General features: G+C 57.9%; 1 protein-coding gene across 1 annotated transcript in view; it reads left to right on the top strand.

The window, feature by feature from the left end:
- The first annotated feature begins 17,590 nt into the window (after positions 1–17,590).
- DLL3 (delta like canonical Notch ligand 3) overlaps positions 17,591–25,252 on the top strand; it is a 272,756-nt gene continuing 265,094 nt past the window's right edge. Inside the window, exons 1-2 of the mRNA XM_054009867.1 lie at positions 17,591–17,774; positions 20,682–20,924. Of these exons, the coding sequence (XP_053865842.1) occupies positions 17,724–17,774; positions 20,682–20,924 (294 nt within the window). The 5' untranslated portion in view covers positions 17,591–17,723. The remainder of the gene's footprint in view (positions 17,775–20,681; positions 20,925–25,252) is intronic.

The raw sequence follows: 25,252 nt of genomic DNA, 5'->3' as shown, positions 1-25,252 counted from the left end.
GGACGGGGAGGGGAGGAACCAGCTCCGCACACTTCAGCGGTTACCGCTCTAAGGCCGTTCCGCAGGAGCGAACCCGCTTCTCCGAGCTCCTGGCTGGGACTTGGCGTAAATGTAACGTGATTTACGGTAGCGCTTAGGCAGCCCGGACCAAGACACCCACCCCGCCCTCGTGTGCTTGTGCGGTGAAAAGAGGGTCACGGACATGGCAAAAAAAGACCCCCAAAAAATCAATTGACTAATTACAAATCGAGCAGAGCCGCTGAGCTCAGGGCGTTTTGCGCTGGCTGCAGCTTGCCCAGTGCGACGGTTGCCGCTGCCAGGCCCAATGCTCTCCGTGGCAGGCGCTGCCCAGATGATCCCATCCCTAAAGTGTAACCAAAGGGCAGGAGGGGAAACTGAGGCATGGAGCTGGTTCGTGACTTGCCCACGGTCAGCCGGCAAGCCACAAATAGAACCCAGGCGTCCTGGGCTCCCCCTGGGCCATTCTCCTCTGCTGGGGTAGAGCCATGCGGCTTGCTTGCCCCAATGGGCTCCCCCATTCCTTGCTTTCCTGTCTCTCACCGGAGCTTGGGATGCAGCTGGGTGTAGAGCCCAGGGTGTGACGTTCACCAGGGCAGCTGAACCCTGCCAGCTCCGTGTTACCCTCCCCCTGGAGCACCCTCTTCCTAGCAGTTGAGGTGCTGCTGTTTGGGGGCCTGGATTACCCGGGGTGCTTCGGCTGAGTGGCAGGCGGGGAGCCCCCGGCATGTGGGTCCTGCTGCCCCATGGGGCCGCAGTGCCGAAAGCGCTTGGGATCTTGCCCGTGATTAGTGCAAGGAGCCGCCTCATCCCTCCCAGCAGGAGGGCAGGAAGGAAGCGCGTTCCGGGCACCGGGCTCAGAGCAAGGGAAAATCGCCACCCCCCAGGTTCACATGATCTCAGCGCTTGGCCACTCATGCCCTGGGACAGGCCCCGCGCCAGGCGGCCACATGAGCGGGGCGGGAGGGTGTGAATTGGCTGGAGGGGGGGACGAAGTGCTGCATTCACACAGGTCAGCCGGTGCCCCGCGGCTCTGCCCTCCGTTGTGCAGGTAGGAGCGCTAAGCAGCGGGGCGAATGCAATCACCCCTGACTAGGCCAGAAAAGAGTGGAGTCTACCAGTGCCCCCTGTGACCTGCAGCCCTCCCAATAGCACCTACCAGGCTCACAGCAGGCACTGCACAGCCCCCGACTGAGGTCACGGCCCCCATCCTGCCAGGTGCTTCACACACACCCCACCGGGATAGGGGCCACCTCTCCCGCACGGACACCTAATGAGAGAAAATCCCTGAGAGCTAGATGAGGTGGGAGGGGAAACTGAGGCACGGAGTGGGACCAGGACTTGCAGCAGCTCAGAACTGGGGAGAGAAGACATGTCTCCTGATGCCCACGGCACTGGGCCGCCCCACCGCTCCTTCTTGTGCCTTCATGTTCGCTCATTTAGGGTTTCCCTGCAGCCAGATCTCATGGGAATGAGCCTCACACTTGACTCCCTTGCTATGTATTTACAAGCCCATCCCCCATTCTCCCCACTTTGGGAAGGGAAGGTTGGAGGCCAGCAGCTCTATGGGGGCAGAGTTAAGGCCGTTGGGGTATCTTAGTTGCAAAGTTCTAGCCTGTTAGGGGATGCTTGTTAATTTCACTTGGAGCTGCTTGTTTCTTTTGTTGTTGATGTTTCTCTCTCTCTCTCTCTCCCTTTTCGCTACTTCCAGAGTGTCTTAGAAGGCTTTCACCCCCACCGATCCCTGACCTCTCCTCTCGGTGCTGTTAGCAATAGTTTGATGGAGCTGTCTGAGGCTCCGCAAGGAGGTAGCATGGGCTGGGGGACTGGCGGTCAGGAGTGGGTCACCTTTGCCAATCCCCCCGCGTCTCCGTGCCTTCGTTTCCCCACCCGTAAAATGAGACATTTCGTCCTTTGGAAAGTGCTTTGAGGTCTGCAGATGCACAGAGCTAGTCTCCACCTCCTGTCTTACGGTTAGCTTGTCGGCTCTTTGGGGCAGGGACTGCCTTTCTGGTCTGTTTGTACAGCACCTGGCACACTGGGCTCCGGGTGCCTGACTGGGGCTCCTAGGTGCTACGATAATACACCTAATAGCATTAAAAATGGACAGTGCCTTTCACACTGGGGTGCCTAGATGCTACCGTAATACACATAATAGCGTTTAAAATGTACAGCACCTGACACAGCACTACCTCTACTACTAATAATAATAAAGGGAAGAGCTCAGCTGCTCCGCAACTGTGGCCGTTGGGCGTCCGGTAAGAACCTGGGTAGCTTGTGAAAGCTGAGCTAAGAGGCTTGGGGGCGGCTCTAGATGTAGCAGCAGCCAAGCTTCCCTTCACTGTAGGTGCCACGCAGTCGGGAAGGAGGCGGCAAAGGGCCAGCTCCCCCCTTCAATTGAGGCCCGAGGACAGACCGGCCGAGCCCTGGCTTTTCGGCAGCGGGACCAGCTAGGCCGGCCAGGGTGTTTCTGCCCATCCTGGCCTGCTGCCGGGGAGACGGGCAGTCAGACGCTCCTTGTCCCGGAGAAGGACTCTCCCATACAGTAGTTTTCTTGGCCTGGGCTGGCGCTGTGCCCTGGGTAGAACAGGGTGCCCTGCAATGCATCGTGGTATCGGGCACTTTGGACTGACGACAGGTGCAGGGAGGGGAAGGTACCGAACCGCAATGGTGCTGAGTGCTTTTGAAAGCTGAAATCCACCCCCTGTGGGGGAAACTGAATTAACTGCCTCTGCCCCCCCGTTTTAGCCCCACGTGTTGCTACACCCCTCCCTGAAACGAGCACTTACTCCATGGGCCTGTGGGGCTTTGTAACAAACTCCTCCCTGACAGGCTTTGATCAGCAGTGAAAGAAGTTGACCACGTTGGCATTTAACGGATTTGCCTGGGACTCTGGAGTTGGCCCAAGGGGGTGGAGCTCCCCTCCCCGCAACTGGCTCAGGCTCTTTGCAAACTCAGGCACCATCGCTGCGCCCATTACATTTGGGGCAGCTTCCCCACTCCCAGAGCGTTTGTCCCAGGCTCTCTGCAGACTCAGGCAGTCTGGGTCACATCTGCAGCCCGAAGAGCCTGAGACTGCCTGCTTTTATTCAGTGAAAGCGGAGCGATGACCAAGCCTTTCCCGGCCCTTGTCCTTCATGCCCCTTGCACGTGTTACTGGGAGACAATCACCCAACGGGGGCATAGGAATCCGCCTCTTCCATGCATCGGGTCCCCAGGCCCGGCTGTGCGTTTGAAGGGGGAGCGCGAGCTGTAGTCTGGGTGGGATGGGTCAGCACGGCTCCTGCTTTGTTCAGCATCTGCCGGCAGGCCAGCTTGCGAAGGGGGAGGGAGGCAGGAAATTCTCATTCTTCCCTCCAGTGCAGGCCTCCCGGCTTCTTGGGGCTGATGCCCCCCCCCCACTAGGCTGAACAGAGGCGCCCAACCCCAGCTGGCTGCAATGGGGCTCTCTCTGCACTAGGGAGTGGGGGTCGTCCCCTCTTCCCCCAGGCGAAATCAGGGCCTTGTTGGGCTGGGTGCTGCACAGACACAGTGAGAGAACCTGTGAGCTCTTAGAGTCCCTGCCCCAAACTAGAGGGGAAACCGAGGCACGGGGGGGGGGGGGGGTTAAGGACAAATACACTGAAGAGCATCAGGTGCCCAGACACTGGTAATGGGGGTCACTGGGCCTAGATCGTGGAGACTAGAAGCCTGACCCCTAGTCTGCCTCCTGCTCTAACCTCTACACTTTCCTCTCCTCCATCTCCCTCCGTCTCAGCGGACGGCTAGTGGGACTCAGTGATTTCAGGTTTGTATGTCGCTTTAAGAGCCAGGAGCTCTGGTGAGTCAGAGCGTTAGCCGGCCACTCGCTGGGGCAGCTGGCTCCAGTGCCCAACTGATTTATACTATATTCTTCTCCGTTTCCAGGCCCCCCCCGTCCCGGGCCAGCCAAGGTCTTGCCTCATTGCTTCCTGTTTGCTGCGGATACACGAACTGGCTTCCTGAACCTTTGACTTGACTTCGCCCCCTGGCCTGCTGTCCCGGCCCTGGGCTGTATGACTTGTAGCCCGGTGTCTTGCTGGAAAAGGGCCTCTGAGAGCCAGTCTGCGCCTCCACCACCTGACTCTGGTTTGCCAAACGCTCGGGGCTCGCTTGGGGCACTGAGACAGCAGCTAGGGGCATCAGCTCTAACCCGATTGTGCGAAGCACCGGCCCGCACCCGCGTGAGCGAGTCCTCAGCGTGGGCTCAGATCCATGCGGGTATTGCGGATCCGATCTCCACGGGAGCGAAGTTTATAGATTGGCGAACCCATTGTTAAATGTCGGTTTCCCACGTAGGCTCTTGCAGCCTAGGACCAAGTCGCACCTTCTCTTCGTTCAGCTAAATCCATCGAGCTCCTTGTGGCTCTCGCTAGTCGGCAGGTTTTCTACCCATTGATCGTTCTCGTGGCTCTTCTCTGACCCCTCTCCGATTTACCAACGTCCTCCTGGAATTGCGGGCACCAGAACCGGACACGGGATCCCAGTGGCGGTCGCACCAGGGCCAAACACAGAGGGGAAATAACCTCTCTGCTCCTATGCGAGATTCTTCTGTGAATGCGTTCTGGGATCAGAGAATCACAGAATATCCGGGTTGGAAGGGACCTCAGGAGGTATCTAGTTCAACCCCCTGCTCAAAGCAGGACCAACCCCAACTAAATCATCCCAGCCAGGGCTTTGTCAAGCCTGACCTTAAAAACCTCTAAGGAAGGAGATTCCACCACCTCCCTAGGTAACCCATTCCAGTGCTTCACCACCCTCCTAGTGAAATAGTGTTTCCTAATATCCAACCTAAACCTCCCCCACTGCAACTTGAGACCATTGCTCCTTGTTCTGTCATCTGCCACCACTGAGAACAGCCGAGCTCCATCCCCTTTGGAACCCCCCTCAGGTAGTTGAAGGCTGCTATCAAATCCCCCCTCATTCTTCTCTTCTGGAGACTAAACAATCCCAGTTCCCTCAGCCTCTCCTCATAAGTCATGTGCTCCAGCCCCCTAATCATTTTTGTTGCCCTCCGCTGGACTCTCTCCAATTTGTCCACATCCCTTCTGTAGTGGGGGGACCAAAACTGGACACAATACTCCAGGTGTGGCCTCACCAGTGCCCAATAGAGGGTAATAATCACTTCCCTCGAGCTGCTGGCAATGCTCCTACTAATACAGCCCAATATGCCGTTGGCCTTCTTGGCAACAAGGGCACACTGCTGACTCATATCCAGCTTCTCGTCCACTGTAATCCCCAGGTCCTTTTCTGCAGAACTGCCGCTTAGCCAGTCGGTCCCCAGCCTGTAGCGGTTCATGGGATTCTTCCGTCCTGAACGCAGGACTCTGCACTTGTCCTTGTTGAACCTCATCAGGTTTCTTTTGGCCCAATCCTCCAATTTGTCTAGGTCACTCTGGACCCTATCCCTACCCTCCAGCGTATCTACCGCTCCCCCCAGCTTAGTGTCATTTGTGAACTTGCTGAGGGTGCAATTCATCCCATCGTCCAGATCATTAATGAGGATGTTGAACAAAACCGGCCCCAGGACCGACCCCTGGGGCACTCCGCTTGATACCGGCTGCCAACTAGACATGGAGCCATTGATCACTACCCGTTGAGCCCGACGATCTAGCCAGCTTTCTATCCACTTTATAGTCCATTCATCCAGCCCATACTTCTTTAACTTGCTGGCAAGAATACTGTGAGAGACCGTATCAAAAGCTTTGCTAAAGTCAAGATATATCACGTCCACCGCTTTCCCCCTATCCACTAAACACCTTTGCAGCGCTGAGGTGGAAGGAAGTCGCACCCACGAATGAGGGTGGAAGAGGCGAGCTGGAGGGATTTCAGACGCTTGATTCCTTCTGTGCCATCTCTTGCTGAAGGAAGGCGACTTGCCAGGGACCGTTCAAGCCGGGAGGCCAGTCTGCTCTGCCAGTCCGCTGCTGCCCCGATGCGGGTTTCCTGCACCTGCCTCTGGTGCATCTGGTATTGACCGCTGTCAGGGCCAGGAAAGCAGGTCAGCTGGGCCTCGGCGCTGATCCCTGCTGGCCTTAGTCGATTGGCAGGGAGGGCTGGACAGTTCACAGGGCCGGTTCCCCGCTGCACCAGCTTAACCCACCGGCTTTGGCAGGCGGGGAGGGAAAAGTTCTACACCAGCTGCCCAGCTCGGCCTGGCGAATCCACAGCTCCCAGGGCAGAGCCGGGAAGGGCTGAGACTGGGTGGAGCTGCTGCAGTGAGACCCCACTGCCTCCGGGGTCGACAGCCCCAGTTGCAAAGAGGGTGGTGGGGGGTGGGGATGGGAAGAAAAGGGGATGAGCCCCATCCAACGGGACCCCCGAGCAATAATGACCTAGCAATTCAAAGGAGCCCTTCGCCTGGAAGGGCCTCGCAGCCATTGCTGGGTGGGCCGTTGCTTCAGCCCATGCTGAAATGCAGCCACCTCTGGGGTGGGGTTCAACAGCTGTTTAACTTCTACACGATGGGTTTCCTGGGCGTTAAGGGCAGAAGGGCAGCTTGTCCCCCTGCCCTGGGACTGAACTGGAGCCAGCGCTCCCTAGAGGGGACAGGTCCCGTATCCCCCTTTGCAGGCAGTTCGGAGAATCCCTTGAATTCTGGATCCCAGCGGCATCAAATCAGGCCCTGCCCCCTCCCACAATGCTCATTGCCTCTTTTTAGTGGGGCCCAGGGAGCCGCCGACCCCCCGTGTACCCACCGAGGCTGTGAAGGGGCAGGACACGTGTTGCTGTTTAAGCAGGAGGCCCAAGGGGGTGTGGTTGGCTAATGCTGAGTGACCTTCCCCCCACGGGGTTCAGTAACCCTGGGGCTTCTGTCAGTCTGGGGGCAGGGCTGAGCGGGACGGGCGATGGTTATGCTGACCCGTGCTGCAGCCCCATCTTAACTGGAAGTGTAGACAGCCCCTGAGCCGCCGGAAACCTAGGTTCTAGTCCGGCCTGGTGCGTGATGTTGAGCACGTCGCTTCCCCCCCTCTCTGTGCCTCAGTTTCTCCAGTTATGAAACAGGGACAACCCTGACCTCCGTGGGAAATCTCTCTGAGCTCTACCGGCGGGCGGAGCTAGGGCTGGCGAGGATTAGCATTGGGTCGGTCACTCGGGTTTTGTACCGATGGGCTCGCCTGATGGAGGTACGGTTCTAGCGGGCGGAAGGCGCTGTGCGTTGACCCAGGGGACAGTCCGTTGCTTGACCACGCTTTGCTTCGGTATGAAATCGAGGGATGTGGCAGGCAGGAGGGTCGCTACAAGTCAGCGAGCAGCATACAGGAAGGAAGGGGCCAGCTGGTAAATTCTCTGTATGCTGACGGCGGCTCGCCACGTTACCGCTCGGAGAGCTTCTAGGCTGAGTTTAAAAATTACAGAACTTTGTACACGTCCCCACGGGCCAACCTATCAGTTTGCTCCAGTTCCTTAACTTGTTCGTTCCCTTTGCCTTGTCTAGGTGCTGCTCCGGGGCGGCAGCTCCCCAGGCAGGAGTGACAGAAGCCCCCTAAAAGGGGAGGGGCATGGCTCCCCTGACACCCCCCCCGTTCCAGCACCCCTGTCCCTAGTCTGTACTAAGCATGTCTTGAGACTGAAAAGTTTTCTACCTGCTTCTGCCAGGGTATGGTGGGATGTCGCTTAGCTTGTGAGCAGAATACCTGGGGCCAGGATAAGCCAGGTGAGTTCTTATACCCGCCAGGCGTTTGTATGATGCGGTCCATGCTGCCAGGCAGGTGTTGGCTAACGGTTTTCCTACTGATCTATCGGGGCGCTGCATTCGGGGGGCACCGGGCTAGCAGGACAGGCACGCGGGCTGCCGCCGGACCATCTAGTCCTGCCTGTCGAGAGCCGTCCATTGCCGTGGGCTGGGGTAGCATCCCCTGGCTGTTGCTGCCGGGGGCTCTGACACCCTCGCCCCCCGTTGTGTCGCAAGGGGAGACGGGCAAACAACGTGAGCGGCTTGGACCCTGCTTTCCCCAGGAGCCTGCTGTGAATGGCAGGAACTGCCACCGCTCGGCCAGTGCCAGCCGCGGGAGCTGTCGGGTGATGCGGTGGTGTTTTCTGAGCATGTACAGGCCGGCCCCACAATCCTTTGCTTGTGCTCCACAGCACAGCCCCCCCACGTGTTCCCAGGAAATCGAGCGGCAGCAGTAAATCAGGCCCGGCTGGTTGGTTTCCTCTTTGGGGAGGTTTTTTCTGCTGTTGTGGGACATCTGAGCTTCGGGATCTTGGGGAAAGGGGTGAATAAGGCGTCGGTGGTGCGGCAGGACACCTGGGTTCAATGCCCATCTCTGCCACAGGCTGCCTGCGTGGCCTTGGGTGAGTCACTTCCCCTTCCTGGGCCTCAGTGTTCCCATCTGTAAAATGGGCAGAATAACCCATTAGACTGTGAGCTCGCTGGGGCCGCCTCTTGCACTGTCTGTGCAGTGCCTGGTGCAATAGGGCCCCAATTTCTACCGTAATGCATGTAATAATTGCTCACCAGTAACCCCAGCCCTAGCCCTGTTTCTCACCCTGTGTCCCTGATCTCAGCCGCACCTTCTAGGTGCCACAGTAACACACCTAACAGTAACAGCTTTGAGCAGCGCGGCTCTGGAGCTGATTCACTCCTAGGATGCCCCAAAGAGGGGGCATTTGTCATCTGTCTCACAGACGCACCGAGGAGCCCTGGTCACAGACCAGGACCCCGGCACCTCCCCCACCGATATCACGATACCTGCATGCAGACAGGTAGGAAACTCGGGTTCATTTCAGTCATTTTTTGCTAAGAGGATTCAGTTTAGAAGTTCCCCTGCCTTCTCGTTCAGGGCCAGATCCCCAGCTGGTGCCGATCAGAGTCGCTCCGCCGGCGCTGACAGAGCCGTGCTGATCCCCCCCCCCCCACCACCACCAGGTGAGAATTTACCCAGAAAGTCGGATACTGTGGGTTTCGTTCCCTGGCCCATGTTCCGGTTCGATCCAGCCAGCACGGTAACAACCCCAAGGAGCTGCTTCCCCCACATCCTGCCTTTCTCGGCTGTGGTTCAAAGCCCCCGTACAGACACCGGCAGATCAGCGCCTGCTCTCCACTGTGCCCAGAGGTGAGACTAGCTGGGACGGCGCTTGGCAGGTGGCGGCGGCGCCGTAGACGGCAGCTCGCTCTCTCCCCGGCCTGCCTTTCATTGCCCCCGTTGCCCTGGCAATGTTTTGACTTCTCTGAAGGGGGTCTCCTGCTGCCGCTGCAATGTTTGTACACAATCCCCGGCATCGGGGTCTTTAATGAGGCCAGCGCTGGCTGCTTTCCCAGGGCCCAGATTAATAGAACGCTCGCCCGCCGAGCTGGCTGGTGGGGGCCCAGGGACGGGAAAGGGTGCCGGGGACCCCCGGGAGTAGGCTGGCCACTGTGAGGGCGCACGGTGCAACCCCCTGCCATTCTGGCTCCCGCACCTGCACGTCCCAGCTGGGCCTGTGACCCTGGTAGGCTGCTGGGGCTACGGGTCCCCCTGCGGTGTCTAAACACACGCTGGATGGCCCGAGGGAGTTCAAGACAAGTTGGTCAGGTTTCCGCCAGCCAGGCAGTCGTCCATCGCCCCCTAGCCGGGGGCTCCAAGCCACAAGCCGCTCTGTGGATATTTATATGCTCGGGGCCAGATCCCCAGCGGGTGTGAATGGGCGTCGCTCCATTGGAGTCAATGGGGCCAGATCCCCAGCGGGTGTGAATGGGCATCGCTCCATTGGAGTCAATGGGGCTAGATCCCCAGCAGGGGTGAATGGGCGTCGCTCCACTGGAGTCAATGTGGCCAGATCCCCAGTGGGTGTGAATGGGCGTCGCTCCACTGGAGTCAATGGGGCCAGATCCCCAGCGGGGGTGAATGGGCCATAGCTCCATCGGAGTTAATGGGGCCAGATCCCCAGCGGGGGTGAATGGGCGTCGCTCCATTGGAGTCAATGGGGCCAGATCCCCAGCGGGTGTGAATGGGCATCGCTCCATCGGAGTCAATGGGGCCAGATCCCCAGCGGGTGTGAATGGGCGTCGCTCCATTGGAGTCAATGGGGCCAGATCCCACATGGGTTCACATGTTCTCCCCCCCATCTCTGAATCAGCCCCTTCCAGTCCCAGTTCCAGCAGGGGAACTCCCGGAGCAATTCCCGCCCTCGGGGGTATAATTAACTCCAGGGCCTGGAGCGTGAGATTGGCCTTTGGCCCCCAGCCTCCCTGCAAACCCAGCCAGGTGTGACTTTTCGAGCCCCGGCGTGACATGCTGCGGGGTGTTACCAGGCTGTGGCAGGCGAATGGGATGGGGAGGGGGGTGGACCCCAGGGAGGGTTTCCCGAGACAACAGGTCCATGTGTCCAGGTGTGAAAAAGTGTGTCTCCCGTTCAGCTGCGCTTCCCGGGGGGCTGCTGTTCACACCCAGAGGGCACAGGCAGGACCTACAGCCCCTGCTGGTTCTCGCACCTTCCCTGCTGCCTGTGGGATGCTCCGACGCCTCGGCCGCCAAACGGAGACTCCTGGGAAACCCATTAGCCCCAGGAGGGCCCCTGGCAGTGGGGAGGGTCTGTTTCAAACTCAGCGCTAGGGACGGATGGGCCCAAGCCTCCAAACATTATTGGAGCGTTTTTACTGGTGGCGGAAATCAATTTAGTTCCACTGGAGTCCATGGGGCCGGGCCCCCAGCTGGTGTCAATGGGCATCTTTCCATTGGGGTCAATGGGGCCAGATCCCCGGCTGGGATCAATGGGCATCTCTCCATTGGGGTCAATGGGGCCAGATCCCCGGCTGGGATCAATGGGCGTCTCTCCATTGGGGTCAATGGGGCCAGATCCCCAGCTGGGGTCAATGGGCATCTCTCCATTGGGGTCAATGGGGCCAGATCCCCAGCTGGGGTCAATGGGCGTCTCTCCATTGGGGTCAATGGGGCCAGATCCCCGGCTGGGGTCAATGGGCATCTCTCCATTGGGGTCAATGGGGCCAGATCCCCGGCTGGGGTCAATGGGCATCTCTCCATTGGGGTCAATGGGGCCAGATCCCCAGCTGGGGTCAATGGGCATCTCTCCATTGGAGTCAGTGGGGCCAGATCCCCGGCTGGGATCAATGGGCATCTCTCCATTGGGGTCAATGGGGCCAGTTCCCCGGCTGGGGTCAATGGGCGTCTCTCCATTGGCCTTTGCAGCCAGGAGAATTTCCAAGTGTTCGTGCAGGAGGTTAAGGGTGCACAGTGGGGCTGCCTGGCAGGGATGCAGTCGGGGTTTAGGGTGCACGGGGGGGCTGCCTGGCAGAGATCCGATTGGGGTTTAGGGTGCACAGGGGGCTCCATGGCGGGGATGAGATCGGGGCTGGGGTGCACGGGGAGCTGCATGGCGGGGATGCGATCGGGGCTGGGGTGCACAGGGGGCTGCATGGCGCGGATGCGATCGCGGTTTGGGGTGCACGGGGGGGCTGCATGGCGGGAATGAGATCGGGGTTTGGGATGCACAGGGGGCTGCATGGTGGGGATGCGATCGGGGCTGGGGTGCATGGGGGGCTGCATGGAGGGGATGTGATCGGGGTTTGGGGTGCATGGGGGTCTGGATAGCGGGGATGCGATCAGGGCTGGGGTGCACAGGGGGCTGCATGGTGGGGATGCGCTCAGGGCTGGGGTGCACAGGGGGCTGCATGGCGGGGATGCGATCGGGGCTGGGGTGCACGGGGGGCTGCATGGCAGGGATGCGATCGGGGTTTGGGGTGCACGGGGGGCTGCATGGCAGGGATGCGATCGGGGTTTGGGGTGCATGGGGGGGAGCGGTGTCTGATGTTGTAATTAACACCATTTAGATTCCAAAAGGAAGTGGCCCCAGCACGCCGGCCGTGCCCGCGCTGCTGAAGGAATCCCCGGTGTTTTAACACTGCCAGGAAGCTGTTTCATTCCTGCCGCTGTGCAGGGGCTCCCGGGCGGCCGGGGAGCCAGAGGGGACCGAGATCTGCGCGAGGAAACCCAGCCAGGAGGTGGAGGGGGTTTGGTGAGCTACGAGTCACTGGGCTACTTGGCCCCTTGGACATTTCAAGCCCTTGGGACAGATCCCAGCCCCTCCTGCTCCATTGGTTTGGTTTCTTACCCAAGTCAGTGGCCGTGACCCTGAGAGGGGCCGCCCCCTTTCTACTCATGCTGCGGTGGGAGCTGGGTGCCTCCCATGCCCGCGGAGGCCAGTGCCAGGGGGTGGTGCTCTGGGCCACGCAGGAGTGAAGCCCTGAGGTGCTCGGTGGGGGATGTGAAGCCGGGATTCTGCCCGGGAGGTGGCCACGGGGCTTGAGGGCGGAGCAGGTGGAGGGCAGAAAGCCAGTTTCACGCCGCCCATGGGGAAGCCGGAGAACGCCACCCTGGTGGGCTGATCGCACCAGGGCGGCGGGAGGGTGTGTGTGGGGGATACAGCGGACGCCTCCTTCCCCCTCCCTGCCCGTTCCTCGTTAGAATCATAGCGTTGACAACCTGCTGCAAGATCCCACCCTGAGCCACCTGTCACCAGGTGGCTGGCCCCACCCATCAGGCCTTGAAAGTGGCGAGGGGAGATCCGACCCACAGCAGCCTAGCTGCAAAAATATGTTCATCCTCCTTGACCAAAGGTCTGCCTTCCCCAGTTGCTTGCCTGCCCAGCCTACCCCAGATTGATGGCACCTGGGGGACTTAATGTGGAGACCCATTGACTGGAAGGGACCTTGAAAGGTCATTGAGTCCAGTCCCCTGCCTTCACAGCAGGACCAAGTACTGGCCCTGTCAGATTTTTGTCCCAGGTCCCTAAATGGTCCCCTCAAGGATTGAGCTTACAACGCTGGGTTTAGCAGGCCAATGCTCAAAGCACTGGGCTATCCTTCTTCCCCCCAGGGAAGGAGCCCAAACCCAGGCAAGGAGGAGATGGCCCCAGGGTTGGCTTTATCCGTATCTGGGACGAACAGGAGAGGAGGCACCTGAGGGTGGATTTTCAAGGTGTTTAATAATAGTAACCCCAAGCTCTTAGCAGCAGCTCCCAAAGGAGATCAGTATCACCCGGGAGGCCTCAGCTGGAGTCTGGTGTCCAGTTGTGGGCAGTGCACGTGAGGATCAATTGGAGGGATCAAAGGTCTAGCAAACCTGCCCTAGGAGGAAAGGTTAAAAAACCAGGGCCTGTTTAGTCTGGAGCAAAGCAGACTGAGGGGGGACCTGAGAACAGTCGTCAAATCCATTAAGGGCTGTTATAGAGAGGACGGGGGTCAGCTGTTCTCCATGTCCGCTGACAGCAGGACAAGATGTAACGGGCTTAATCTGCAGCGAGGGAGATTTAGGTGAGATATCAGGACAAACGTTCTAACTCTCCGGGGAGTGACGCTCCGGAACAGGCGTCCAAGAGAGGTGGTGGGATCCCCCTCCCGGGAGGTTTTTAAGAACAGCTGGACAAACCCCTGTCAGGGCTGGGCTAGGGTTACTCAGCACAGGGGGCTGGACGCGATCACCTCCCGAGATCCCTTCCGCCAGGACATATCTTTGATTAACCCTGTTTTCCAGCTGGGGAAACTGAGGCACGGACGGACTGGCCCGAGGTCACCCCACGCAGGCCAAGGAGAGAGCTGGCCGAGGCTAGCCCAGTGCTGTATCCACCAGGCAACGCTGCCTTCGGGCTCCTAAATCCCTTTACCCACCTGGCCCTTGGAGCGGGAGGAGGAGAAAGGAGATAGCGGGGACCAGCTTGAACTTGGCCCGCCGGTGCTTGCTAGTTAAAAGGGGGCGCAGAGTGGAGATGCCCAAGGGGAGGGAGGGGTGCCCAGGGAGCATGAGAAGGGGATGGGGGTGCGGCCGGCCCAGGGGCTGCATGATGTAGGCTCGCCGCGGCTGGGGATGGGCAGGCAGATGGTAGGTGTCTACCAGAAGCCAGCACCTCAGCCCGGAGGCCAATTCTAGCTCCATTCAGCAGCCCCGTCCCCACCGCTTTGGCCAGCTGCGGGACAATGGAGCACAAAGCCGGCTGCAGGCTGGGGCCAGGGGAGGTGACGCCGAAGCGAGCTTAGGACCTCCCCGCACCTCCCCCCCGGCTCTCCCCAAATAAAAACCTCTCCCTGCAACCGGACTAAACCGAGCTGCACCCGCTCGGGAGCCAGGCTCTGATTTCAACGCCCAGGGGTTCCCGGAGCGGAGGGGAAAGCTGACGACTGTGGGTCCTGCAGCCCCCTAACATTTCCGGGGTGCGGGGCCGGCACCTGTGAAATAAACACCCCCCCAAACTTCCGCCCTGGTGGAGTTTGCGGCCTATGCTGGTGCGGCAGGGCCTCTCTGGCTTTCTCTTCTGCTCAGGCCCTGGGAGCTGGGGGGAAGCCATGTTGCGATTTTTTTAACAACAGCTGTTGCTGCCTTAAGATGACCCCAAACCAGCCTGGAAGGGCGGCTTTTCCCTGGGACTTTAAAGGGAAAGTGGCCTGGGGAGGCCTTGTGCTTAAGCAATAAGGCAGGTGCCGGGGATTAGCATACAGCTGAAGCAGAAAGCACAAAGCTGGGCCGGAGGGCCTGCAACCAAGGAAATGGGGATAGCTCAGTGGTTTGAGCATTGGCCTGCTAAAGCCGGGGTTGTGAGTTCAATCCTTGAGGGGGCCACTTAGGGAACTGGGGTAAAAATCTGTCTGGGGGTTGGTCCTGCTTTGAGCAGGGGGTTGGACTAGATGGTCCCTTCCAACCCTGATATTGTCTGACTCTACTACTAAAGAAGAAAAAATGCAGGAGGGCCTAAAGAAAGGGGGTGGGGGTTGGCTCCCTCTATATCCTATAAAGGTTGACACGTTAGATGCCCCAAAGACTAAGATGGGCTGCAGCAAAGGGGGCTGTTAATAGATGGTCTGTGGGTTGGGGCATGGCAGGAGCGCAGCTGATTAAACAGGAGGATTGGGGAACAGGCAGCTCCTTGGGCCCCCTCCTCACATGCTGTAAACCAGTCACGGTTCACATAACCAGGAGGGGTGTGGTTTCTTTTCCAAGTGCTTTGTAGCCGTCCATTTCTCATCTGGATGAGATTGCGTGGTGCTGGGCAAATGCTCGCTGGGCGGGGTGTTGTCCTTACCCCAGCTTTTTAGAGGGGGAAACTGAGGCACAGAGCAGGCTTGTGACTCACGTCAACAAGGGAAGTCAGTGGCAGAGCTGGGGATAGAACCCAGGAGTCTTGATTCCCAGCCTGCCCTGCTCTAACCATTAGACCCCACTCTGATCCTAGAGCCAGAAATAGAACCCAGGATTCCTGAGTCCCAGTCCCCCATGCTCTAGGCACTGTTCCCAACGCCCCATGCTTCTGTTCCCTGTGTGTAAACCAGGGCTAATAATGCCCCTTTATCTCACAGGGGTGGTGTTATGATAAATTAATTAGTGTTTGGAAAGACCCAGAAAAAAGCCCAGGAGGAAATGAATAATTTTGTATTCAGGGTGGGTTTAGGATCAGGCCCGATAAATATGGGGCCACCTGTTGAATGGTGAGGATCAAAAGAATGACTGTCTAGCTGCCCATTCAGTGAGCCTTGTCCATCCAGTGCACTGAATGGAGGGCAGGGGGAGGGAACAGCATGCGATCATGTAAGTAAAGCCTTTCTCATAATGCAGATCTCCAAGGGTATGAATTAAGGTTGTTCCGGCATCCTTAACTCCAGCATGTCTTAATTTTGGAGGGCTTGGCTTTGCAGCCTTGGTGTTCTTTTAACATAGATTACTTTGGATGTAATAACAGAGATAATGACAGGCATGTGTTGTACCAATTCTGATGCCATTTAGGAACTCACTGGTGGCGCTGTGCTGCATAAGGAGACCCTGGAAGGAATTCAGCATGGTTATTTTCCTGATTCACCCCCAGGACCCTCCTAAGATCTAAGGGAGGCATTACAAAATACAGGTGAGGACAGGATTTTTGGGGGGGAGAGGGAAGGACCTGGAGAGATTATTTTTTACAAAATATGGGCGGGAAAGTGACACAGTGAGGCTGAAAAAATGTTGCTGGGAGAACTGAGAACAGAGCCCAGGCGTCCTGGTTCCCAGGTGCAGAACATTTTCAAAAGTGGCTGGTGGTTTTGGGTGCCTGAATTATTTATTATTATTATTTTATTACAGTGCCTAGGAGCCCCACTCAGGGACCAGGCCCGCATTGCGCCAGGTGCTGTACGTTTTTTATTGCCTGATCTTTCAGACGCGCTGGCCACACTCCCAGTTCCTGTTGATGTTCCCTGGGGATGTGGGTTCTCGGCACCTCTGATAGGTCTTTGGCTTCATAAGGAAATGTGGGGAGGGGAGAAGAGGCTGGACCACGTTCTAATACCATTATATAAAGCAGCCTTGTCTAGATCCTGTACCACTCCCGAAGGAGAGCACAGAACTCGGGTGGGTTCAGAGCGGGCCACCGGGAATGAGCAGGGGCCTGGAAAAACTCCCCCGAAGGGAGATTGAAAAAGACCCAGGATTGTTCCTGTAGAAAGGAGCTGCGCTAAATCTCTGTCCCACGGGGACTGGGGGAGAGAGAATGGAAATCAGGAACGTCTGCTCCCCTGTCTCATCACCCAAGGACAGGGGGACAGGCGGGGTGTGTGTGTGTGCGTGTGTGAGATTGATTGATTGATTCAAAACCAGAAACAGGAAATGCCTTCTTCCCACAAGGTACCATTAGCCTGTGGAACTCATGGCCACTGGAAGGCGCAGAGGCCAAGAATTTAAATGTCAAAAAGGGATCAACCATTTCTGTGGATAACAGGACTAGCCGGGGTTGTAAGAGTTAAAGCTGGAGGGCGATGGGGTAGGGTGGGGGGGCAGGTTTCTCCTTTCTCTGCAGCTCCCCTTTGCTCCGGCCTCCTGTAATTAATTCCCTGCCCCTGATAGCACCTGGGTCGTTCCTGATCTCGGCCTAGGGTCATTGGGCTCAATCAAGGGGGACCCCGGGGAAACTGAGGGGAGCTCTGGGCGAGGCCAGCCGAGGTGAGCTAACGGGCTCCCGGCCTTCGGTTCTATGAAATGTTAGCACCAACCTTGGCAGAGAGATCCAGCCTCCTCCCCCAGCATTTCACCCCCTTTCTAACTCTCCGCGCCAGCTTGATTCCACCTTCCTGGGCTGCCTCGGGTGCTAGCTGCCGTCCGGGGAGGCCTGAGAGCGGGCTAGATGGGCCTCTTCCCGGATCCATTCCAGCTCAGGGGGTCACCAGTTGGGTGCCCCATTACCCCAGCGCCCAGCGGCTGCCTCTCTTCCCACCTGGCTCCTGCAGCCGAAGCAGGAGGGCCAAAGGGCCAGGGCAGTGGCCCAGACGTGGGCCCTGGGGCAGACACATCTCTGCCCTGTAGGCACCATAGCCGGGCAGGGTCACGCGTGGGGCGAGAGGGAAAATCCCAGAACCCACGAGCCCGGAGAGGCCGCAGGGGCCCCGGGCCAGTCCCAGCGGCTGCTGGGCTCACCCCCAGTCGCTCCGCTGGGGCGGGGGGTTGCCCCTGCCGGTGGGAAGGGGAAGGGGAGGGGGAGCGAAGGGGGCGGGCGCTGGCGAGCCGGGCCAGGCAACCCGACACCAGGCAGGGCCGGGCTTTAAAAGAGCCGCGGGCGGCAGGCGGCCGCTTCGTTCTCCGTGCGCTCCGCTCTGCCTTCCCCACCGCCTCCGCCGGCTCTGGGTACCACCGGGCGGGCACCCCCCGCTGCCTTCCCCCGCCCCGCGCGTACCGACCCCTCCCGGGGCGCGACCCCTCGGACTAAGCTGCCGCCCGCCGCCTCCTCGCCCCATGGCTCCCCTGCTCCTGGCCGGCGTCCTGGCCCTGCTCTGCGCACAGCTGGTGAGTGACTCCGGGCCCAGAGGGACCTCCCCGGGGGCAGCGCGCAGGGCAGGGGCGGTATCCATGGGGAAGGGGGGTCCGAATCTCTCCAAGGGGGGCAGCGCGCAGGGCTGGGGCAGTATGGTGGGGTGTGTGTGTGTGTGTGTGTGTCGGGATCTCTCCAAGGGGGGCAGCGCGCAGGGCAGGGGCGGTATCCATGGGGAAGGGGGGTCTGAATCTCTCCAAGGGGGGCAGGGCTGGGGCCGTATGGGGGGAGGGTCGCGAGCTCTCCAAGAGGGTCAGCGCGCAGCTCAGGGACGGTATGGAGGGAAAGGGGGGGGTCTGAATCTCTCCAAGGGGGACAGCGCGCAGAGCGGGGACGGTATGGGGGGGCTCGGGATCTCTGCAAGGTGGCAGCGCTCAGAGCAGGGACGGTATGGGGGGGTGTCGGGATCTCTGCAAGGGGCAGCGCGCAGAACAGGGACGGTATGGGGGGGGGGGGTCGGGATCTCTGCAAGGGGGCAGCGCGCAGGGCAGGATCGGGATCTCTCCAAGTAGGGTGACCAGACAGCAAGTGTGAAAAATCAGGACAGGGGGTGGGGGATAATAGGACCCTATATAAGAAAAAGACCCAAATATTGGGACTGTCCCTATAAGATCGGGACATCTGGTCACCCTATCTCCAAGGGGGGCAGGGCAGGGGCGGTATGGGGGGGGGGCGTGTTGAGATCTCTCCAAGGGGGGCAGCGCGCAGGGCAGGGGCGGTATGGGGGGGGTGTTGGGATCTCTCCAAGGGGGGCAGCGCGCAGGGCAGAGGCGGTATCCGGGGGGTCGGGATCTCTCCAAAGGGGCTGCGCATAGGGGCACAAGGAGTGGGGACCTGGACTGTTCCAAGGGGGGCTGTGCACGCCATGGGGTGGGAGTGGGGGATGACGACCGTGACCTCTCCAAGGGGTTAGCACCTGGGGGAGGAGAGGGGGGGGATCGGTGACCGCTCCATGGGGGGGCTGGGCGGGGGGTGGGGAGTTGGGAAGGGGGGTTGCTGAGTTGGGCGTGTGGCTGGGGGAGTCTGCTCCAAGGGGGACACGTCGCGGGGGGGGGGGGGGGCGGAGAGGAATCGGGACCTTTCTCCGAGAGCGCCGTGCCCTGCGGGGCGCGGACACAGGGACCTCTCCAAGGGGGGCTGCGCTCTGGGGCGGGGAACCGGGACCTCTCCAAGGGGGGCTGCGCTCTGGGCAGGGCTGGCGGCTCGGGAGCTCCCTCCACCAGCCCCACGCGCTTACCTGTGTGGGGGTGGGGGGCTTCTCTGCGCGCTGACCTGGGGGGGATCGGGGAGGGGTCAGGTGACCGGGCTCACCCCGGGGGTCCCCGCACGCAGGGTAGACTGGCAGGACCCCAGGAAGAGTTCACGCACTGGGGAGGGTCTGTGGAAAACGGGGCCCCTCTCTCGGGGAGGCCCTTGGTGCGGGGGTGGGGTGGGGGGCGGGGATGACCCATGTCGGCGGGTGGGAGTTAAAGAAGGGAACCTCTGGGGGCGGCTTTGCCCAGGGAAGGGGGCGGTTCCAGGCTGCGGGGGAGGGAGGGAGATAAACTATGCCCTGGGGGTGGTGGGAGTACAGGATCCAGGGGGCTGGGTGTCCTGGGGGGGGGGGGTGTTGCATGGTCCAGGGGGTGGCTTTGCTCCTGGGGGAGGTGGGGTTACTTGTGCCCTGGGTGGGGGTGACAGGGTTGGAGTGGGGGGAGTTTCTCTGGAGAGGGAGATTAACCCTGGGCTGTGAGAGGCAGGGGGTGGGGAGGGGGATATCTAGAGGGGGGGATGAAAGGGTTTGTGCCCTGGGAAGCAAAGGCTGTGAGTTGGGGGGGGGTGCAAACTATGGAGGGGAGGCCAGGGGGCTTGGAGTTGCCATGTGGGGATTTCACCCTAGGGAGGGCCAGGGGGCTTCTGGGCACAGTCTCTGGGGGTCGGACTGTGGGTTGGGGGATCTCTGGGGTGGGGCTGTGTGATATGGGGCACGGGCTGGAGATCTCTGGGGTGGGGGCTGTGTGATCGGGGGCACAGGTTGTGGGTTGAGGGAATCTCTGGGGTGGGGGCTGTGTGATCGGGGGCACGGGCTGTGGGTTGGGGGATCTCTGGGGTGGGGGCTGTGTGATCGGGGGCACGGGCTGTGGGTTCGGGGAATCTCTGGGGTGGGGGCTGTGTGATCGGGGGCATGGGCTGTGGGTTGGGGGATCTCTGGGGTGGGGGCTGTGTGATCGGGGGCATGGGCTGTGGGTTGGGGGATCTCTGGGGTGGGGGCTGTGTGATTGGGGGCACGGGCTGTGGGTTGAGGGATCTCTGGCATGGGGGCTGTGTGATCGGGGGCACGGGCTGTGGGTTCGGGGAATCTCTGGGGTGGGGGCTGTGTGATCGGGGGCATGGGCTGTGGGTTGGGGGATCTCTGGGGTGGGGGCTGTGTGATCGGGGGCATGGGCTGTGGGTTGGGGGATCTCTGGGGTGGGGGCTGTGTGATTGGGGGCACAGGTTGTGGGTTGAGGGATCTCTGGGGTGGGGGCTGTGTGATCGGGGGCACGGGCTGTGGGTTGAGGGATCTCTGGGGTGGGGGCTGTGTGATCGGGGGCACAGGTTGTGGGTTGAGGGATCTCTGGGGTGGGGGCTGTGTGATTGGGGGCACGGGCTGTGGGTTGGGGGAATCTCTGGGGTGGGGGCTGTGCGATCGGGGGCACGGGCTGTGGGTTGGGGGAATCTCTGGGGTGGGGGCTGCATGCCGGAGGGTTGGGCTGTGGGTTGGGGATACGTGCTGGAAACGCAGACTGTGGGCTGGGGGGATCTCTGGGGTGGGCAGCAGTTAGCGGGGAGGGTCGGGGTGGGGGGATCTCCAGGGGGAGGCTGGCAGGGTCCCATGCTAACCCCCCCCCTCTGTCCCGCAGGCCCAGCCGGCTGGGGTGTTCGAGCTCCAGGTGCACTCGTTCCGCAGCAGTGCCCGCAGCCTGTGCCCCAGCGCCAGGCCCTGCCGCCTCTTCTTCCGCGTCTGCCTCAAGCATGCCCAGGCGGTCGTGTCCCCCGAGCCCCCCTGCACCTTCGGGGCCGCCCTGAGCGACATGGTCCCTGCCGACCGCAATGCTGTGGCCACCAGCGCGCCCATCCACGTGCCCTTCCACTTCAAGTGGCCGGTGAGAGCCCCCCCCCAGTGCCCTCCCCCCATATTACACCCCTCCCCCAATAATGCACCCCATAATAACCCCGTTATACACCCCCTACCAAAATAATACACCTACATTAGATACCCCCTCATCCCACACCCTTCTCCATAGTATACCCCGTTATACTCCCCTCCCCCAGTAATTCACTCCCATTAAACTCCCACCTCCCCCAGCCCTCTCCCCCAAGAACATAAGAACGTCCAGACTGGGGTCCATCTAGCCCAGTGTCCTGTCTTCCGACAGTGGCCAGTGGCAGATGTTCAAAGGGAGTGAACAGAGCAGGGCAATTATCGAGTGATCCATTCCCTGTCGTCCAGTCCCGGCTTCTGGCAGTTGGAAGTTCAGGGATCTGGAGCATGGGGTTGCATCCCTGACCCTTTTGGCTAATAGCCATTGATGGACCTGTCCTCCAGCAACTTATCTAAATGTTATCTTGAACTGTTGGCCTTCACAACATCCCCTGGCAAGGAGTTCCACAGGTTGACTGTGCGTTGTGTGAAGAAATACTTCCTTTGGTTTGTTTTAAACCTGCTGCCATTAATTTCACTGGGTGACCCCTCCTTCTTGTGTGATGTGAAGTGGTAAATAACACTTTCCCTAGTCACTTTCTCCGCACCAGTCATGATTTTATAGACCCCTCTCATATCCCCCCCTCAGGCGTTTCTTTTCCAAGCGGAAGAGTCCAAGGCTTTTTAATCTCTCCTCATATGGAAGCTGCTTCATCCCCCTCATCATTTCTGTTGCCCTTCCCTGCACCTTTTCCAATTCTAATATATCTTTTTTGAGATGGGGTGACCAGAACTGTGCACAGTATTCAAGATGTGGGCGTACCATGGATATAGAGAGAGGCAATGTGATATTTTCTATCTTATTATCTGTCCCTTTCCTACTGGTTCCCCACATTCTGTTCGCTTTTTTCACTGCCGCTGCACATTGAGTGGATGTTTTCAGAGAACTCTCCACAATGACTCCAAGATCTCTTTCTGGAGTGGTGACAGCTAATTTAGACCCCATCCTTCTGTATATATAGTTGGGATTATGTTTTCCAAGGTGCATTACTTTGCATTTATCAACATTGAATTTCATCTGCCATTTTGTTGTCCAGTCACCCAGTTTTGTGAGATCCCTTTGTAACTCTTCGCAGTCTGCTCTCGACTTAACTATCTTGAGTAGTTTTGTATCAGCTGTAAATTTTGCCACCTCACTGTTCATTCCTTTTTCCAGATCATTTATGAATATGTTGAACAGCACTGGGCCCAGACAGATCCTTTGGGGACCCCGCTATTTACCTCTCTCTACTGTGGAAACTGACCATTTATTCCCACACTTTGTTTCCTATCTTTTAACCAGTTACTGATCCAGGAGAGGACCTTCCCTCTTATCCCATGCTTAACCGCCCTTGGGGAGGGACCTTGTCAAAGGCTTTGTGAAAGTCCAAGTACACTATATCCACTGGATCACCTTTGTTCACATAATTACTGACCCCCCTCAAAGAATTCTAATAGATTGGTGAGGCGTGATTTCCCGTTACAAAAGCTGTGTTGACTCTTCCCCAATGTGGCGGGTTCATCTGTGTCTGATAATGCTGTTCTTTACTCTAGTTTCAACCAGTCTGCCTGGTACTGAAGTCAGGCTTACAGGCCTGTAATTGCCAGGATCGCCTCGGGAGTCTTTTTTGTTTTTTAAATCAGTGTTACGTTCGCTTCCCTCCAGTAGTCTGGTACAGAGACTGATTTAAGTGATAGGTTTTGTACTACGGTTAGCAGTTCTCCTGTTTCACATTTGAGTTCCTTCACAACTCTTAGGTGAATACCACCTGGTCCTGGTGACTTATTACCATTTAATTTATCGATTTGTTCCAAAACCTCCTCTATCGACACCTCAATCTGGGACCGTTCCTCAGATTTGTCACCTAAAAATAATGGCTCAGGTGTGGGAATCTGCCTCGCATTCTCGGCAGTGGTGACCAATGCGCAGCATTCATTTAGTTTCTCCGCAAGGGCCTCGTCGTCTTTAAGTGCTCCTTGAGCACCTCAACCGTCCAGTGGCCCCAATGACCGTTTAGCAGCTTCCTGTTTCTGAGCTACTTAAAAATGTTCGCTGTTAGTTTTTGTGTCCTTAGCTAGTTGCGCTTCAAGTTCTCTTTTGGCCTGCCTGCCTCATAGTTTTTCCACTTGACTTGCCAGAGTTTGTCCCTTTCTATTTTCCTCACTAGGATTTGACTTCTAATTTTTAAAGGATGCCTTTTTGCCTCCAACCGCCTCTTTTACTCCACTGTTTAGCTAGGGTGGCATTTTTTTGGTCCTCTTGCTGCATTTTTTATTTGGGGGGTATACATTTAGTTTGAGCCTCTATTGGGGTGTTTTTAAATAGTCTCCTTGCAGCTTGCAGGCATTTCACTCTTGTGACTGTTCCTCTTAATTTCTCTTTAACTCGTTTTCTCAATTTTGTGTCGTTCTCCTTTTTTTGGACGTTAAATGCTACTGTGGTGGATTTCGTTGGTATTTGGCTGCTAAATTTAATTATGTTATGGTCACTATTACCGAGCGGTTCATCCGTATTCACCCTTTGGACCAGATCCTGTGCACCACTTAGGACTAAATCAAGAATGGCCTCTTCCCTTGTGAGTTCCAGGACTAGCTACTCCAAGAAGTCGTCATTAATGGTGTCTAGAAATCTTATCTCAGCATCCCGCTCTGAGCTGACATGTACCCAGTCACTATGGGGATAGTTGAAGTCCCCCGTTATTATTGAGTTTTCGGCCTTTGTAGCCTCTCTAATCACTGTCCCCATCCTGGCCAGGTGATCGGTACGATATTCCTACTGCTAGACACTTACTAGTCAAGCCTGGAATTTCTATCCATAGAGATTCTATGGTACAGTTTGATTCATTTAAGATTTTTACTTTGTGCTTTATACGGCCATTCCCCCACCAGCACCACCTGCTCGGTCCTTCTGATATATTTTGTACCCTGGTATTATTGTGTCCCAGTGACTATCCTCATTCCACCCAGTTTCCATGATGTCTATTATATTCATATCCTCACTTAATACCAGGCACTCTGGTTCACCCCACATAGCATTGAGACTGCTAGCATTTGTAGATAAGAACTTGTCCATTTTGTCAGTATCCGATGCTTGCCTTCATGGGCTATTTAAACCGGACTTTTTGACACCTGACTGCATCTCGCTAGCTCCTACTTGTATGTTACCAACTTCTTTCCTATCCCCTTTACTACAGAGTTCCCCTTTTAATAAATCCTTCCCCGCGTGATGTTTCTGCCCAAACCCGGTGATCCTCTGTTCCTGTCGGCTTTCCCCCAGGCCTGAGTTTTAAAAACTTCCCTCTGACCTTTTAAATTGTGCATGCCAGCAACCCGGGTTCTGGTTTGGTTTGGGTGGAGCCCATCCTTCCTCTCTAGGCGTCTCCTTTCCCAAAAGGTTCCCCCCCCTTCCCAGTGCTTAATTTGTAATGAACGAGGTGCCAGGATTCAAGGAATTTTTTTACATTCATAACTGATGCGCCAAGCCCAGAGGTGCCGGGGCTATGAACTGCCAAGCCTAGATCATTTAACCAGATAGCAAGTGTGAAAAATTGGGACAGGAGGACGGGGGGTAATAGGTGCCTATGTGAGAAAAAGACCCCAAAATCGGGACTGTCCCTGTAAAATCGGGACATCTGGTCACCCTAAGCCTAAAGGTGCCAGGCTATGAACTACCAAGCCCAGAGGAGCCCTGGCAAGCCCTGGCACAAATTTAAGTTGCCAGTCCCTAATAAACCTAAGTCCTTCCTCCCTACGCCATCGTCTCATCGACGCATTGAGGCCCTGCAGTCCTGCCTGTCTGTCTGGCCCCGTGTGTGGAACTGGAAGCATTTCAGTGAATGCTACCATGGAGGTCCTGGACTTTAATCTCTTACCTAACAGCCTAAATTTGGCCTCCAGGACCTCTCTCCTATCCTTCCCTATGTCATTGGTAGCTACATGTATCATGACCACCGGCTCCTCCCCAGCACTGCACGCAAGACTGTGTAGATAGCTTGAGAGATCTGTAACCTTCGCACCTGGCAGGCAATTCGCCGGCCGGTTCTCCTGGTCATCACAAACCCAGCTATTAAAACAAAAGGAAGTCTTTTTTCCCACACAACGCACAACCTGTGGAACTCCTTGCCAGGGGATGTTGTGAAGACTATAGCAGGGTTCAAAAAGAACTAGATAAGTTCCTGGAGGATAAGTCCAACAATGGCCAGGATGGGCAGGGATGGTGTCCCTAACCTCTGTTTGCCAGACGCTGGGCAA

This window comes from Malaclemys terrapin, chromosome 20, assembly GCF_027887155.1.
Source record: "Malaclemys terrapin pileata isolate rMalTer1 chromosome 20, rMalTer1.hap1, whole genome shotgun sequence".
Lineage (NCBI taxonomy): Eukaryota > Metazoa > Chordata > Testudines > Emydidae > Malaclemys > Malaclemys terrapin.
This window is presented reverse-complemented; position numbering and strand designations above follow the sequence as displayed.